The 16,052-nt window shown below is 32.6% G+C and overlaps 1 protein-coding gene across 1 annotated transcript in view; it reads left to right on the forward strand.

Moving 5' to 3' along the window:
• Positions 1-16,052, forward strand: part of LOC127852532 (E3 ubiquitin-protein ligase RNF213-like) — a 110,621-nt gene that overhangs the window by 82,269 nt on the left and 12,300 nt on the right. The window contains exons 65-86 of the mRNA XM_052386487.1: positions 419-560; positions 2,559-2,724; positions 3,054-3,216; positions 3,325-3,533; positions 4,546-4,773; positions 4,894-5,072; positions 5,162-5,267; positions 5,929-6,029; positions 6,213-6,401; positions 6,519-6,767; positions 7,725-7,830; positions 8,095-8,369; positions 9,228-9,333; positions 11,249-11,362; positions 11,745-11,864; positions 12,015-12,068; positions 12,217-12,408; positions 12,704-12,797; positions 13,528-13,562; positions 14,082-14,179; positions 14,843-14,987; positions 15,808-15,973. Of these exons, the coding sequence (XP_052242447.1) occupies positions 419-560; positions 2,559-2,724; positions 3,054-3,216; positions 3,325-3,533; positions 4,546-4,773; positions 4,894-5,072; positions 5,162-5,267; positions 5,929-6,029; positions 6,213-6,401; positions 6,519-6,767; positions 7,725-7,830; positions 8,095-8,369; positions 9,228-9,333; positions 11,249-11,362; positions 11,745-11,864; positions 12,015-12,068; positions 12,217-12,408; positions 12,704-12,797; positions 13,528-13,562; positions 14,082-14,179; positions 14,843-14,987; positions 15,808-15,973 (3,237 nt within the window). The remainder of the gene's footprint in view (positions 1-418; positions 561-2,558; positions 2,725-3,053; positions 3,217-3,324; positions 3,534-4,545; positions 4,774-4,893; positions 5,073-5,161; positions 5,268-5,928; positions 6,030-6,212; positions 6,402-6,518; positions 6,768-7,724; positions 7,831-8,094; positions 8,370-9,227; positions 9,334-11,248; positions 11,363-11,744; positions 11,865-12,014; positions 12,069-12,216; positions 12,409-12,703; positions 12,798-13,527; positions 13,563-14,081; positions 14,180-14,842; positions 14,988-15,807; positions 15,974-16,052) is intronic.

Consider the following 16,052-nt stretch of genomic DNA (forward strand, 5'->3'; position numbering starts at 1 on the left):
TTGTTTGCATTTCTGGTTGATAACATTACTATGTCACGTTATTTAAAAAATGTTTACAGTGTTCATCATGCTTTGGCATATATTTGAAAATTTGTTGCATCGGTGTAAATGTGTTGTATATAGCTTTTGTACACGAGGAAACTCGTTTCGTCTGATGCTATAAATTCCAGAAAATGTACTTTTGTTTTTTGGAGTTATTACGTGAAATGCCGAGAAGCAATCTAATACCGTTAACAGTAAAATATAGACAGACTCCCTGATCCTGATTTGAAGTAAAAGTCACTCATTAAGGAAATGATTGTGTTTTTTCACAGTAAGTTAGTGAATGGCTGGAATTGTGGCTAGTGTTTGTGTAAATCATTTATGAATGTAGACGAATTGTTAAAAGTTTAACCATATATTATTTCCATCAAAACAGATCGACGCAATTTCTTAACTGGCGTCGTTTTCTGGTTGGGCATGTTACTTAAAGAAAAGGAACAAGGTTTATGTCTTGCAAAGCAATGGATGACAAAAGATGCGGCCGCTGTAGAAAATATTAACCAACATGGAACATTTAGGTATGCTTGTATGTTAGTCTGACGTCAACCACTCCATTGTTGAATGCCCCTCAGCAGTTTACAACATGGTTTATTACATGAATTATTGTTCAATGCTTTATAACACATTAAAACATCATTAAGTTAAATGTATCACTCGTTGCGTAGTAACACATTGTGTTAATCTGTATAAAATATGTATTAAAATTTACAACACCAATAAAACAATAAAACTAAACATATGTACAAAGTCTTGAACTTTGCCCAACGTAAATATCAAGTGTATGATTACTTAGAATTTCCTTACGGTAACCAACAACTGAGCAGTTTAAACAGATTGTCTACGTTTTTCGAATATAATACTTATCTTCTTTTTATTAGTGTAACTATTTTATAGTCATTGACATAATTGTTCCAAATAGTGAAATACGTTACATTTATTGAGAACTCTTAGTCATCATATAGCTTACTTACTTATAAACAAAGGTGATCGGAAAAATTATAATAATTGATACTTAAGTTGTGCACGAAGTCTTCTGCAGTACCTAAACTTGCGTGTTTTGTGTGTTTTTGTTGGAGTATTTTTTCATTAGTTAATTACCATCAACATGAATAATGACACATAAAAAGTCCAGCCGGGTCTTTCGATGTATCTTGTTAATGCCAATCAAATCATTTTAGTAATTTAAAATGCAAAATATAACGCGTTTATATTCGTTTAAACTAAATTAGTTATATGCGAAACTAAAATTTTGTTATAAGTTTTTAGTATCTTCTTACAAGTATTTTAAAGCAGATATACAGTACAATAAAACAATTTGAAAGTTTTCATGATATGTGTCGGCTAGCTAAATCGATTGACTGCTTATCCGAGGAACGTGCGGTTAAAATTCCCGAAGCGCCCGCATACCATACAGATTTGTCTTAAACGTAATTGATATCGTTTTATGAAATTGATGTTGTCGGTTAAGCATGAGAACTTAAATCTGGTACATAAGCCGAACCAGGAAAATGGTTAGAATGAACAGACCACCTTGATAGGAGTGAAATGTTTTTGCAACCGCACAAAAATAACCTAAAACCTCTCCAATATTATATACAACTTTGTAAGTTGGTATTGGCTTTCTTGAAATTTAGTTTTTCAAGAGGGAAATTGTGCATCATATGTTTAATGAGTATAGATTAACATAGACTCAGAAAAATTAAGAACATAACATTAACAAGGGGCTATCATAATTAAAATATGCTATAAAGAGCACCTCAATGAAATCTATATATTGTTTCTGGCACGAGTTGTCATATTATACTATATTTTATTTAAAGAGTTCAGGAATTTTTTTAGTTACCGAGCCTTAAGCGAGCTTACTAACGAATTTCTTGGACGAGTCTAATAAAATATGGTATGATATGACAACGGGTGTCAGACTTTTTTTATCACACGCTTTTATATGAGCTAATTTATTAAATATTTACGCAAACATAATGATAAATCCCGAATGTTGTTTACATTTCGTGACGTCATTTGACGTTGCAACGTCATTGCAGAAAAATCACAAAATGCGATTGGTCAATCGAACGAAAACTAAGCCAATGAAAACGCTTAAAAAGTATATTACACATGTGTAAGATAAAAATATTCGTAATGGTTATATAACATGGAAAACGGGGTATGGCATGTGATAAATGTTGATACCTCTGATGGCCTCCGACTTATGTCCTCGACAATCCAGTTAAAGGCCGCACGAAGCGCCACACTGAAAACATTATTCAAGAATACACCCCTGTTACATTTGTATTGAGCAGGAGAACAAATATAACTTTTCAAAAAGTAATTAAATGAATTGACTAGCTTAAGTATATTTGTTGGAGAATTTTTGAAATAGCAGTATAACAAGGAAAATATATTTATTTACCTCCATGGAGGTTCGAATCCCGTACCTCTAGAATAATGAAGGTTCATTTTATTAACTTTTGTTTCATTTCAAAGACATTATACCTAACACAAATAATTTTCTCTAGGCGGTCATGCTATTGCACAATTGTATCCAAAGTGAAGCCTGTATTGGCCGGACTATTTGCATTTCTGGACACAAATGGCAACCTGGACCTCCTGACAAGTGATTTGCAATGGAAACGTGATTTCTGGGTGAATTGTTTAAATCATAAGGATGCATTGCAATTGAAGGTGTGTTACTCATATATATTAGGTTCTTTAAGTCGGTTTGCTTATGTCAGTTTGTCAGTCGGTCGGTAGTCTTCTTTTCCCGCTCTTTTCTTTTCAATAAAGTTGGCTTTTTTCTAATCTCCATTCTTTGACCGATGTTTAAAAATATTGCGGAGCATGCAAGTGGTAATTATCCCTGAAAACCTGGATTATGAAACAAATAGCCACACTTATGTTTTAGATGCAGCCTCTATTTAATTTAAAATTGACATTGGTAACATTACTAGCCTGTTGTTATGTATTTGTTATGTTCTACCAAATTAGTTTTATCATTTAGTGTTGTTTTGTAGTACTCATATCTGCAATCACACAGACGTACAACAGAGCATGGCGAGATGCTTGTAACCAGTACAGGATTTGAAGGCCATGAATTCAAATTAAAATTACCATTTTCCTGGCTGATAATTCAAACAGTTGATGAGTTACTCAGAGACTTAGTTTTTGATGGACGGGGTGAGATTTTTTTAGTTGATTACAAGTGATGTGAAGCATGAGATGTTTAATTGATCATTATTGTTTTTAATGTATGGATACTTTTAACATAAGTACCGTTTATTACAGAAACGGATCGTATTGACAAGTGTACAATAGGATTGAGGTCGGGCTCAATCGGGCAAGTATTGCAAAAATTAGAAGCCGAGTCACAACCAGTTATCCCTAATGCAGAGTTCGAAAATGTTCCCAGTCCGTCGCTTAAAGATGTGTTATATGACTACATACATGACTTTGTACAAACAGTGTACAATGCAGACGGAGAAGACGAACTGAATGTAATACTTTTTATTAATAACAAACACTGTTATTCAAGAAATATAAATTTACGCTTAGCTACTTACTTTTACGTATGCTATATGTTTTTGTTCAGTTGTTTCATTTGTTTCGGAACTTCGCATATAAGGTAAATACAGTACACACAAAAAGAATTGTTTCGCACATTGCCCGGCGTATTAGCCCTATACCGGCTTCATCGGAGGGTTAAAGAAGTTTAATCCCGCCCCACTCGTCTGTCCGGCCTGTTAATTTTAAAACTATCACGAAATAGTTTATAAGCTACGTCGATGAACCACGGTATGAAAAGGAGGCCATATGGGCAATATGCACGTTATTTCGATTTTCTGATGATTTCGTCAGAAAAAAGTGGTGTTCATGGTAACAGAAATAGATGAATACTAAAATGGGATCCTGCGTCAAGTGAAGAATTTTTAAGCTACGTAGATCAAATCATTTATTTGAATAAAAGACCAAACGGAGATGTACATTGTATTTTGTTTTCTTCGGAAAACAATGTTGTAACATGGTTACAAAAATAATTGAACACATAAATCTAGTCAACCGGCAGGTTATGAAGCACATAAGCTATGTTAATGAAACAATGCATTTAGATAAAGGACTGTGCGGGATAATGCTCGTTATTTCAGTTGTTTCTCGTCTGTCAAAAATTGTTATTTATATGGTAAGAGAACTGATTAAGGAATAAAATCTGGATCATGCACCACCTCTAAAATGTACTTTATCAGAATCTATGAAACTCGGTTTGTGTTTATAGAGTCATATTTGTAGTATGTATATTATTTTAGTTTAGTCGTCATACAACAATAGGGATTTCCATGAAAAAACTTCATGTTCAGATAAAATTAACACGGTAGGGAATTGCTGCTATGACTGTGAAAATGCTCATGTTGTAACCACTTTAACCACTTATTGAGAACTAAAATAGCAATGGCATCTGACAAATCGTTACATCGGCGTATAGCAGTCAGAACACTGATGTTTTTTTTTCAGTTTGTGTGTGAGGCCATTGCATCCAAAACGTTCAGCATATGCAATACTGACAACGAAAAACATGACATCATTCGCAACATTGTCTGCGTCCGATTCGCTTACAAGGAACTGTCATCTCAACTTGCATTCTTCAGAAGTATGAATCAAGTATGGCCTAATTGTATACACACAATTTTGGAAAGAAAGAAACACAACCCGCAGCATGTGATGTTCAAGGAAAACGAATTTGTGAGTACATGTAATTATGTATTTTTGTCGTAGATTGTTCAACAAGATATCATGTTCAACAAGATATCAGAATGGATATATAATGAGATTCTATCTTTTTTAACATTTGACTAATTTCAGACATTTTCCACTCTGCGTCTGCTGATTGAAAACTTGAACCTGACACCACATGACTTGATGGATAGAACTGCCCAGTTCAAATGGCTAAAAAAAGTATACACCTACCGTCCAGTTGTGGAAACTATTCTAAACCAAGGAATGGGCGGATGTGATAGTATTGACTCAAAAAAGATGGCAAAGTAAATAAAATAAGTGTTTAAAATCTGTGTTACATGTTTGTAAGTTAGTTATTATTGCTTTTTATTATCATGTTATTTCATCACTATAGGTCAATGTGGAGTCGAGTTTTGGTGTTGAAAATATTCCTGGAAACTGTTGTAACGAAAGAAACCGATGAGGATATACATATCAAACACTGTTTGCCACTGTGGGTGGTACGTAAAAACATCTCATTACTACTACGTTATTTCAATTATATATCGGATATTGATATTTATATTTTATCATCGCATAACATATAAAGTGCATAAGCTGTATCCAAAAATAGCCACAATTTCCAATCATTCATAGTAGATTCTAAATTATAATAGGATTCCAATAAAGTAATAACTTATTAGCAGATATTTAGCACATGTTATATTTTATTTGATGCTTTCCGAATGTTTATAGAGAAATATCAGTGCATTAAAACTGATATTTCACTGTTTTAAACAGTGAAAAATAGCAGTGAAAATTATTGATAATTTTAATTGTTTTACCGGAACTAGCTTTAGATATCTTTGATTTCCCCATTGTGATCCCCAATTTTACATTTTTTACTAAAGGCGACTACTCTGCATTGAATGCTTTTAAAAACATACGGATTAGCTTCATTTGAAAAACATGTAATAACATTTAGGGGCGCCCGACGGCGAATGATATTGTCCGGAATTGAAAAAAATACAAAAATAATCATTTGCAAGCATACAATTAAGAATGAATTTGTTGGATTTGGTGGAATATCGATTTCAATTTAATAGTGATTATAGAAAATATATTTTGTTTCTATTATCACGAGTCTATATATCCTCTATATATTAAACGGAATATTTGTAGTTGCTTGGGGAAAAGGTTGATTTGAAGGATATGACTTCCTGTATGGTTGTGGAAACGTTCCTCACAAAGCGCAACAAGGCTGCTTTAAAGGAAAGTATTGGGTATGCATATAATTGATTCTGTTAATTTAAAAAAAACGTGTGATGTCAAAATGGATTAAGCTAAAAAACAACAATTTTAGTGTTCGGCTGGATGAATATAATTGCATTATATTTTTTAATTAATCCCAAGTTAAAATCAAATTTTATTATTATTGATGCGTTCTATGTTCACATTCCTTTCAGCGCGGAAGCCAATTGTTGTCGCTGTAACGAACCTTTAACAAGTACACCAATTTATATTCCGTGTTCTGAGAAGCACAGTGTATGCAATATATGCTATGGAGATATTCAACGTTTAAGAGAACAAGCGTGCCCTAAATGTTTCGAAAACTTGGAAGAAGAATGGGCACCTGCTGTTGATGGAAACCGAAAGTAAACTTTCGTCCTATTCATTATGTTAAAATTCCTTAAACAACACGTGTTTATATCAATATATTTTTTAATTGTTTTGTTTGCTTTTCTGAAACAATACATTCTTATATATTTAAGGCAAAATAATGAAAAGCTGAAGAGATACCAGGAGCGATGCAATACGTTCTTTTTAGAGATTGTTGCGCAACTTTGCTTTGCTGAAGGTGAACCTCCTTCCGAACAAGTTCTCGAAAAGCTATTAAGCTATGTTACCTGTATTTCAAAGGACGGGACACGGTACACAAAGGATATAAATATATTTGCAACAGGTGTCGATCCAAATCCTGTATTCCGATCATTCCTGCTTCAGCTGATGATGAAGTCAAGGTAAACACCATACCTCTATATACACACGTGTCCGAATCAAATTTGCACCTTGTCTTATGATAAACAAATACTGACGAAATATATGCTTTTATACGTCAATCTTAACTATAATTGATCATAGAGTATGTCTACTCAAATCGTATTCTTTAACGCATGTGTAACTCAGTTCCTTACCTGTAACCTACAAAACATCCAATGCTCAATCTCAATTTACATCATAACCACACAATTTTCCAATATTCTATTAAACAGGAATGGATAGATTATGTCATAATCTACAAGAAAATTATCATGTTAAAATATATGTTTTGTTCTTAAAAATACAATTGAACTATCTCGCCGATTTTGTAAGGAACCCTACCTTAGTCATGAAAATATGGTTTCGTTTATTTGAGACTAGAAATCCCAATTAGTGCAAATAATGGATTTTCAAACTGCCTATGCATTTACCCTTTTATGACACTTTGACAATGATTTCACCATGATTTGCACGAGTTTACCTATTAAAGGACGTAGCATGACGTCGCGCCTTCCGGTTTGAGCATGTGCAACCATATAGCCTCAATGATTAACAAATCAAACAATACAAAATAACTTAACCAGATGAATGTAAGATCCATGAATGAATATTCACTGAATGATGGCGAGAAACATTTGCAGAAATGAATATAAATCATATTTATAATAACTATGCCTATCTGTTTAACTTGAACATATAGAACTGCTGTATTATTGTTTTAGTTTAAATGACCATTTTTATAGAAAAAGGAAACAATAGTATTTGTTTACTTCAAAGTCCAGCTTTGGATAACCTTCTTGTTATTCATTTGGATACGGATCCTGGTACCGATATGTCCCCAGAGCGCGCTGGTGACATGGAGCAAATTAATATTGAATGCCATCGTAAATGCTAAAGTATTTATTATAGCAAATATTACATAAATGTTTACATTTTAGCAACCAAAGATATGTTTTCAAATATCTTAGTCAGTACATCGGAGACATCAAATCTAACAGCAAAGAGATGATCGACCTATACCTCCTGATTGTTCATTGTTGGGAGGTAATGTAACATCTGTGAGATATATAAAATAATTGTGTTTTATTGTCTTTACCAATATTATATGGTTAACTAGTCGGCGTATTAGTAATTCGTTTAACAAATTAAAACAGTTTATCCGCCCTTTTAACACATATTTTTCAAAATGTTTTGAAAACGTGTTTTATGCATCGAAGGCAATTCCTCAAAATTGTAAACAGAGTCCACGAGTGTTGTTGTTTTCGTGTTACACGTTATGATTATATCGGTCTAAATTTTATTTTGAAGGACATACAATTCCATAGTATAGAATCAAGCAGCGAAACAAAATCGATTGTTGTATGCCATTCCCTGGAAAGCGCTCTTAGCCAGATGAATAATTCTGCAACTCCTACTGATTCGCTGTCTGCAGTTGCAACAACCAGGGCTTGTTTAGGAGTAGCAGCACAGTGTTTAAAAAGACAGTCGCCTAGTGATACTGAAATTCAGACATCACTTGGTGATCTGAAAATTATCAATTCTGCACACAATTTCTGTGAAAAGGTGGGAAATGATTGGCCAAAGTAAGTTACCACTTATATCATGCACATCTCCGGAAAATGATAAATCAAAAGTGCTTGGATTGTGTCCCTTTTGCATTTAAATATTGTTTATGTCACATACTACAACCAAAATAAACAACATTGAATGATGGTATCTTACAGACCAAATTACATCGAGCGCTATAAAAATAGAACTTAAAAAAATATTTGTTGATTATTAATCGTATTGCTTCTTGCCTCTGGAATAAATCAATAATGTATAATACGTGTCGAAACAAAAGTAAGGTTAATCAAACATTCTATTCGAACCGAAATCTTTATAACACATTTGTATTTAGCTGTATTTGTTTACAAACGGAGTAGTGGTTGGTAATATAAAACCTATTTTCATTCATAAGTTAAACAATAATATCACAATAAAATGTATTATTTTCGATGGACAACAATTTTTATGCAGACTAAAAGAGTTATGTATGATCTTTTAAAATACGACCACTGAATGCACCCTGCCAAACAATGTATAACGGATTTACCGTTTAGTGTGTGCTCTACAGATTGAGTATTTGTTATTTAGTTTACATATAATTTACGTTTATATCTCTCAAATACCAATTCAAATCAAACCTCTCATAATGTTCAGTTCCTTTAAATATTGTGCATGCGGTTCATATTATGATTAGTATTTTGATTTATTAGTTGCATTTTCTATTTTCGTTGTATGAAACCACTGGCGCATCCTTACATGATAATATTATAAATGACTGAACAGCATATATAAGTTTGAGATTTAGTAAATAAAAAAAAAGGTTTTGAATTTCACAATTGGTAAATTAATATAAATACAAAGTTTTGTGTATTTTTCAATGTGTGTTATTACAGAATTTACCTAGTGAAGCTATTGTGTCGACGCTACGGATTGGATTTGTATCATACATTGTCAAGGTCATCTTTCAGATGGCTTGCCGTTGAAGGATCCGAAAACCAGGTATATAGCTCTTTATGGGTTGTACATATTACAATTTAGGTTATATTTTATGAAAGGTTCACAAAGCGAACACACACACACATAAAGGTTTTATTGTATATTTCAGCAGAATGGTGTTAAACCATATTTTATTGAAAAATCTTATAAACAATAAATATATGTAATCAAACCACTTCCGAGCCTTTTTGTTTAAATTTACATCTATAAATTGTAATTATATCATTATTAATGCATGCCGTTTCTATAAACGCAAATCCATTATTTAGTGTCTTCAAAATCTTTAAAATAAAACTTACTGGAGGCGTATTCTATGTGTGATATGGTCATATTGATATAAGTTTTCTACTGCAAAGTTTTTGCATGTACGCTTGTTTGACAACAGTGTTTCTCGTGTTTTAAAGAATTGTTAGAACTCATTTCGTATTCCCAACGACCAGAGAATGTTTTGTTATTTAGACAGATGTCTGTGGATATTAAATGCCACACAATCAACGTCAAATTAAAATTTCGTGAACCTAGCCTTATATATAACGTTTCTTGCAGATAAACTCTAATATTACTTATTGTAGAAAGTATATAATTAACGTATTTATTTAAGACATGTTTCCAATCATCCGGCGCTATGACATAGATATATTCTCACAGTGATTCTTTATTTACGTTTATTCATACTGTCTTCCACTTGGACCATTTGACATGTTTAGCGAAACAATTATCATTTTTATTAATGTATGTTCAGTTAAGAGAGTTTTGAATCTAAATATATTGGACATGTATTGAATATTTGTTTAAGAATCGTTTTTTTTTAAAGATACTTGTTGACATATGTGTGTGTATATGTCGGACGTTCAGGCGTCCTTTGATAACACAATGGCTTTAACGAAAACAAGAAAAGTGTCCATCAGGAACGGATACCCGTCTTAATTCCTCTAAACACATAAATGAGCGTTGGATTGACAGCCATTATGTGAATATATTAAAACAAAACATGTAATAAAACATTTCACGTAATTAAATCGACAACGCACATAAAGTTTCGAGTGGAAACCTCTTCTTGTTAAAAAGATATGCTCAGACAAAAATGAAGTACACAAAAGCGAAATATCTCGAAAAATAGGGGAGAAAAAGGAAAGGTACTTATACATTGCATATTCCATTCATTAGATGCGTACACATATTCATTTTCAAGTTGTCACACCTATTCATTTCCAAGTTTACACACTATGTTTAGTTAACGATTTTATTCCGAACACAATTGTTAAGCAAATATTACCAAAGATCAAGTTGATTCTTCTTGGACTTCATTAAATGCTCTGGACAAAATTTAACTAGAAATGTGTCACCAAAACTAATGCCCCACAACACATGCATGAAAACAGACAAATTAACAATATACTGATTAAAAGACAAAAAGTAAAAGGTCCCTAAAGTAGCCAAAACTGGAAGCAGCCAAAATTACTCTCTTAACAATACATTAAACACGCTTATACCTAGCATTACCCCATATGTAGGCAGGTTACATTATGCGAAGGAAAGGGAAACGCATATCGATTTTGAGGTTAACTGATCTAAGTTAAATGTCAGTATGGTGTTTAACACTAAATAGGTAATAGTCACACAATCCACTGTATCAATAGTATATTTCAATACTTAACATCTTTTGGCACGACTTTAAATTGTTTAAAAAACTGTAGTATCACAGGTCGCTAAATTCCATAATTACTTTATTACTTGATGGATCCTGGTACATGTTCTAACCAGATTCATTATCATAAAAGTATTGCTGAATGCTGATGAATAATCATGGGAATAAAAGCTTTTACAACATCTGTTATTTAGGGTAGTGGGGCATAATGTTTTACGAACTCTTGTTTTACTGTCTTACTTAATACCATTGTTTGTTTATTGATTGTAGATGGAAATTTGCGATAGATATATCATATGCGGAGAGGTGTACGCACTCATTCGAGAGGCAGTGGCAAAAACTATTCTAGGAGAAGCTATAGAACAGCTGGACCATTTATTAAAGGTTGCATTTAAAATAAAATTATAAACATAGTGTGTATTTCAAATAAATCGTACATTTGTTATTAAAACGTTTGCATTGTTTTATTCTCACGGGTCATACTATCGAACATAATGCATTTTACAATACACTTGCGCGACATTTGATTGAAACTGGGCGCTATTAAATCTTAACATTAACATGTTAAACACACTGGCATTTGACATACATGAACATAGCAGTATTAGATTTAACAAGTATTACAATTTATTCCAAATGTGTTATTCCGTCAATGCAGGATTTAATATTAGTAGTATTACGCAACTCGCACGACACATCGGTGAATACATGTCTTAATAATGATGTTCTTCTTTTAATAGTTGTTTATTGGTAAACTATATTACAGGACATTAAATCTAAAGGAAATGAGCCAGTTGGAGCATACTTACAGCTTGCCATACACAGAGAAATTACTTGTACACACGTACAACTGACTCAACGCGGATGTACAGATGTGAGTTTACATGTATGACTTTACTCTCTTTACTATTGTATTTATTATTGAGTAATGTTGTCGAGAAGCGAAGTGTTAACAGAAATAATAATGAGTTACAACTTAACTTTGTGTCGCTCAATATTTATTAAATCTAATAATTTTTGTTTTGATGCATTAAAGGCGATTCCACAACTGAAGCAATTTCTGGATGAATCGGATGTAATTAACGACAAAGTAAGAATTTCACGTGAAGACAAATTTACAGAATGCACGAATCAATTAATTTTAAATACCATTGCCGACTGGTGGTTTTATATATGTATTGATAATGTACTATGTAGATTTCCAATGCACCCTTGGTGTTTTTCTATTTATTGAACAGAACTTCATTGCTAAGTTGCTAAACAATGACATGGAGCCAGAATTCTTGAAGATAAAACCTGCATCAGATTTGATGCATCAAGGACTCCAGTGCTTACTGACACATTTCTACATTACCATGTCAACACTTCAAGACGGATATACACTCGTAGATCCACTAGTTCAGTTGATGACTGGATATCCGAGTATTCAGGTAGAGAATGACATACTATAAGTTTAACTGTATTAACACTTGAACAATAATCATCTTTCGTCAAAAACCTGCAAGATAAGAGCATTACTTTCAGACTATGTTACGGTAAGATTACAACAAAGTTATATATATATATTTTGCACTTCATTTGTGAAAACATAACGCAAAACAATATTCTAGTTTGTGTTGAATCAAACCAAGTTTCATTATTTTAGATCTACATAACTTAACCATAAGTCAAAGAAGTATTTTTTGTATTTTGCATTAATTCCCTTGTGAAATTGTATCTCTTCAGAACATGTATTTGCCAACAATGCCACAAGACGATATAGAAGAAATAAATGCTGCTGTGTTGGCATCAAGAGGCGACGAGAACCCGTTCTTTTACCGTACGACATTTCATTTCTAATGACATTCTTTAGACTAAGACTAAGATAAGATGAACAAATGTTGTTAACTAGTTTTATTTGCGCAAGTTTGGAAAAAAGGATAACTTTAAAATGTCATATGTATTTTGTAGGACAGCTCTTAATCCATCGAGGTAATGTGTGTTTGTCTATGAGACCTTTATTTAGAACGTAAATGGAATCGAAAGTTGTATGCCCTCTTATTAATTCATTACATCATCAAATTAGCACGTCAGTACTTCTTAATCAATAATATATAATAATATCCCCATCAATAAATTGGTAACGCCTGTGCGGATGACCATGCGAAGGCTATGTTAAAGGCCCATGCGCAATTAAACGATTCCGCTTTGTACATTTGTAAAACTTTGAACTAATTTAATGACCTTACTGCCTTAATATAATTGCATCATGACCAAATGATGCGTGCTGTATATGAACCAAACTTGTTTTTCAAAGAACAAGGTCGAAACTGCAATGTCCGGAATCGTTGAACGTGATTTTATATGATTTTTGTACTATTTGTACATTTTATATTAAACTTGGCTATGAACAACTAGATGACTTACTTTCAATTGCGTTCAAAGTGAATGTCACAGTTAAACAAATGTTTTCAGTGCCGTTCATCTGTATCGAATAATGAATAAATTGTGTTTATCACGTTTATTAAAAGATCATATTATATAAGGAAAATGTTTTTATTATATTTTAGGTTGTCCAAACGGTCATCCCTATATGATTGGCGATGTAAGTACACTTGTTATATTTTTGTTTTTATTAATTAGACAATATGTTAACCCCAATTCCACAAAAAAATTGAATGCATGTTTACGGGACATCGGTTCAAATGTAAAGAAAAAAGCCTAAGTTCACCTTTTATAAACAAATACTATAACATTTAATACAGATGGTTATTAATGCGCTTAGAGTGAATGTAATATCTTTTGGTCTGTACTTTAGGTGTACGCTTCTCTGGAGGCACCACACGCAATCGCTAGTATTTAAACTATAAGATTTATAGTCAGCAACTTTAATTATTTGACCGATTGCAATTCGGTTTTTTGTTTTGGGTCGGTAAGATGTCCACTAAATGTGATTAATGCAAAGCTAACTTTTTAAAATTATGTGTGAATTGCGGCTTCAACTTTTGCAAACAATTGGTCACAAAACTACCTGTTAACCTTATGAGTAAATATTACATAATGCAAATGTATTTTAATGTTTACTGTACTTTACTCTGCGAAAATTCTATATACTATTAAATAGTGTGGGCGACCAAATTCCACGAGCCAATGTCCAGAATGTGGGGAGCAGATAGGTGGTATAGGGCATAAACCATTACCGGGCAATGTCAAGAATACAGTGTATGAATATTGTCTTTGTCTTTTGTCTCATTTTGTCGAACAAATAAAATAGCTGACATCTCCGTGAAAGATTTCGTTTTTTAGCATACTTATAAAAACAGCGATATTGGTTTTTGGCAAACACCAAAACATTTTTACGGCCCGTACATAAGTATACCCGAATTAATCAAATGCTTCTGTGGTTGAGTTTCGCTTTTATTTTGGCACTTCGATATTCGTAAAACCCAGAAAATGTTTATTATTATCATTAAACTTCAATGTTAAATGTATTAATGTTATTGCATTGATCCGTTCAAAATGATAAATACTTTATAAGAACTAAATAAAATATAAATATTAATTATTTTATTTTCGACCATTTATGAATATGCTTTTAAACATATATAATTTATTGTATAAACATAGTTTGACGAATCATAACTGTTGATATAGCTATGCTTTGTCATTCCTTGTACTGTGGTAAGCGCTTTACACCGCCATGGTCCACTTGTTAAAAAATTCTATTGATTATTGAATATTTTTATTTTGAACAGAAACTTTAGGATCTTAAATATAGGATCATAATTTCTCTGTCAGTGTATTTACGACTATATTATACATTAAAATTGTAACTTCTTCCCTATCTTAGTACAATCATTAATTTACCTGATAACATTGTTGCAGAGGCGACTCTACACAGACAGGTCATGTACTCGGAAGAGCCGTTACAGACGGAAATATTATGCCAGAAAGGGATTTAAATCCTACATTCTGCATTGCAATCCGAATGTTTCTTCATATGGCATTGTACTTCTGTCCTCTCGAACAGGTTTACTATATGTGTTAATTATTCGTTTTTATTGTAAGCGGCGTTTCAATACTACTTCTACTGCTGTTCTTCCTCCTACTTCTACTACTACTCAATCTACTACTACTACTACTATTTTTACTACCACTCAATCTACTACTACTACTACTACTACTACTTCTACTACTACTCAATCTACTACTACTACTTTTTCTACTACTACTCAATCTACTACTACTACTACTTCTACTACTACTCAATCTACTACTACTACTACTACTACTACTACTACTACTACTACTACTACTACTACTACTACTGCTACTGCTATTGCTACTGCTACTGCTGCTGCTGCTGCTGCTGCTGCTGCTGCTGCTGCTACTTCTTCTACTACTACTACTACTACTACTACTACTACTACTACTACTACTACTACTACTACTACTACTACTACTACTACTACTACTACTACTACTTCTATACTACTTCTTCTACTACTACTACTTCCACTACTACTTCTTCTTCTACTACTACTTCTACTACTACTACTACTACTGCTACTGCTATTGCTACTGCTACTGCTGCTGCTGCTGCTGCTACTTCTACTACTACTACTACTACTACTACTACTACTGCTACTACTGCTACTACTACTACTACTTCTACTACTACTACTACTTTTACTACTACTACTACTACTACTTCTGCTAAAACTACTGCTACTAATACGTCTACTATTACTGATTCTGTAACTTCTAATACTACTTATACTACTAATAAAACACATAATGATAATAACATATTTTTTAACAATATAATAAAATGTTTGTTTTTTATTAAGGTGAAAACCATATTAAAACCTGAAATCGAGGAAGAAGAAATAGCTGAATTTTTGTTGGATCATATTCGAAATAACATCAATGAACTGCAACGAAGTCTTGGCTGCAGTGGAGATGACGTCATTTTACTTATGCACATTGCTGTTAACGTCATGATGAGAAGTAAAGGTTAGTGAAATACTTTTTTCATAAAATACTTACATTGGTTATTATATATTGTTTTATCTGAGGCTTTTGTAATTGAAAC

Source organism: Dreissena polymorpha, chromosome 12, assembly GCF_020536995.1.
Source record: "Dreissena polymorpha isolate Duluth1 chromosome 12, UMN_Dpol_1.0, whole genome shotgun sequence".
NCBI classification, from domain to species: Eukaryota; Metazoa; Mollusca; class Bivalvia; order Myida; family Dreissenidae; genus Dreissena; species Dreissena polymorpha.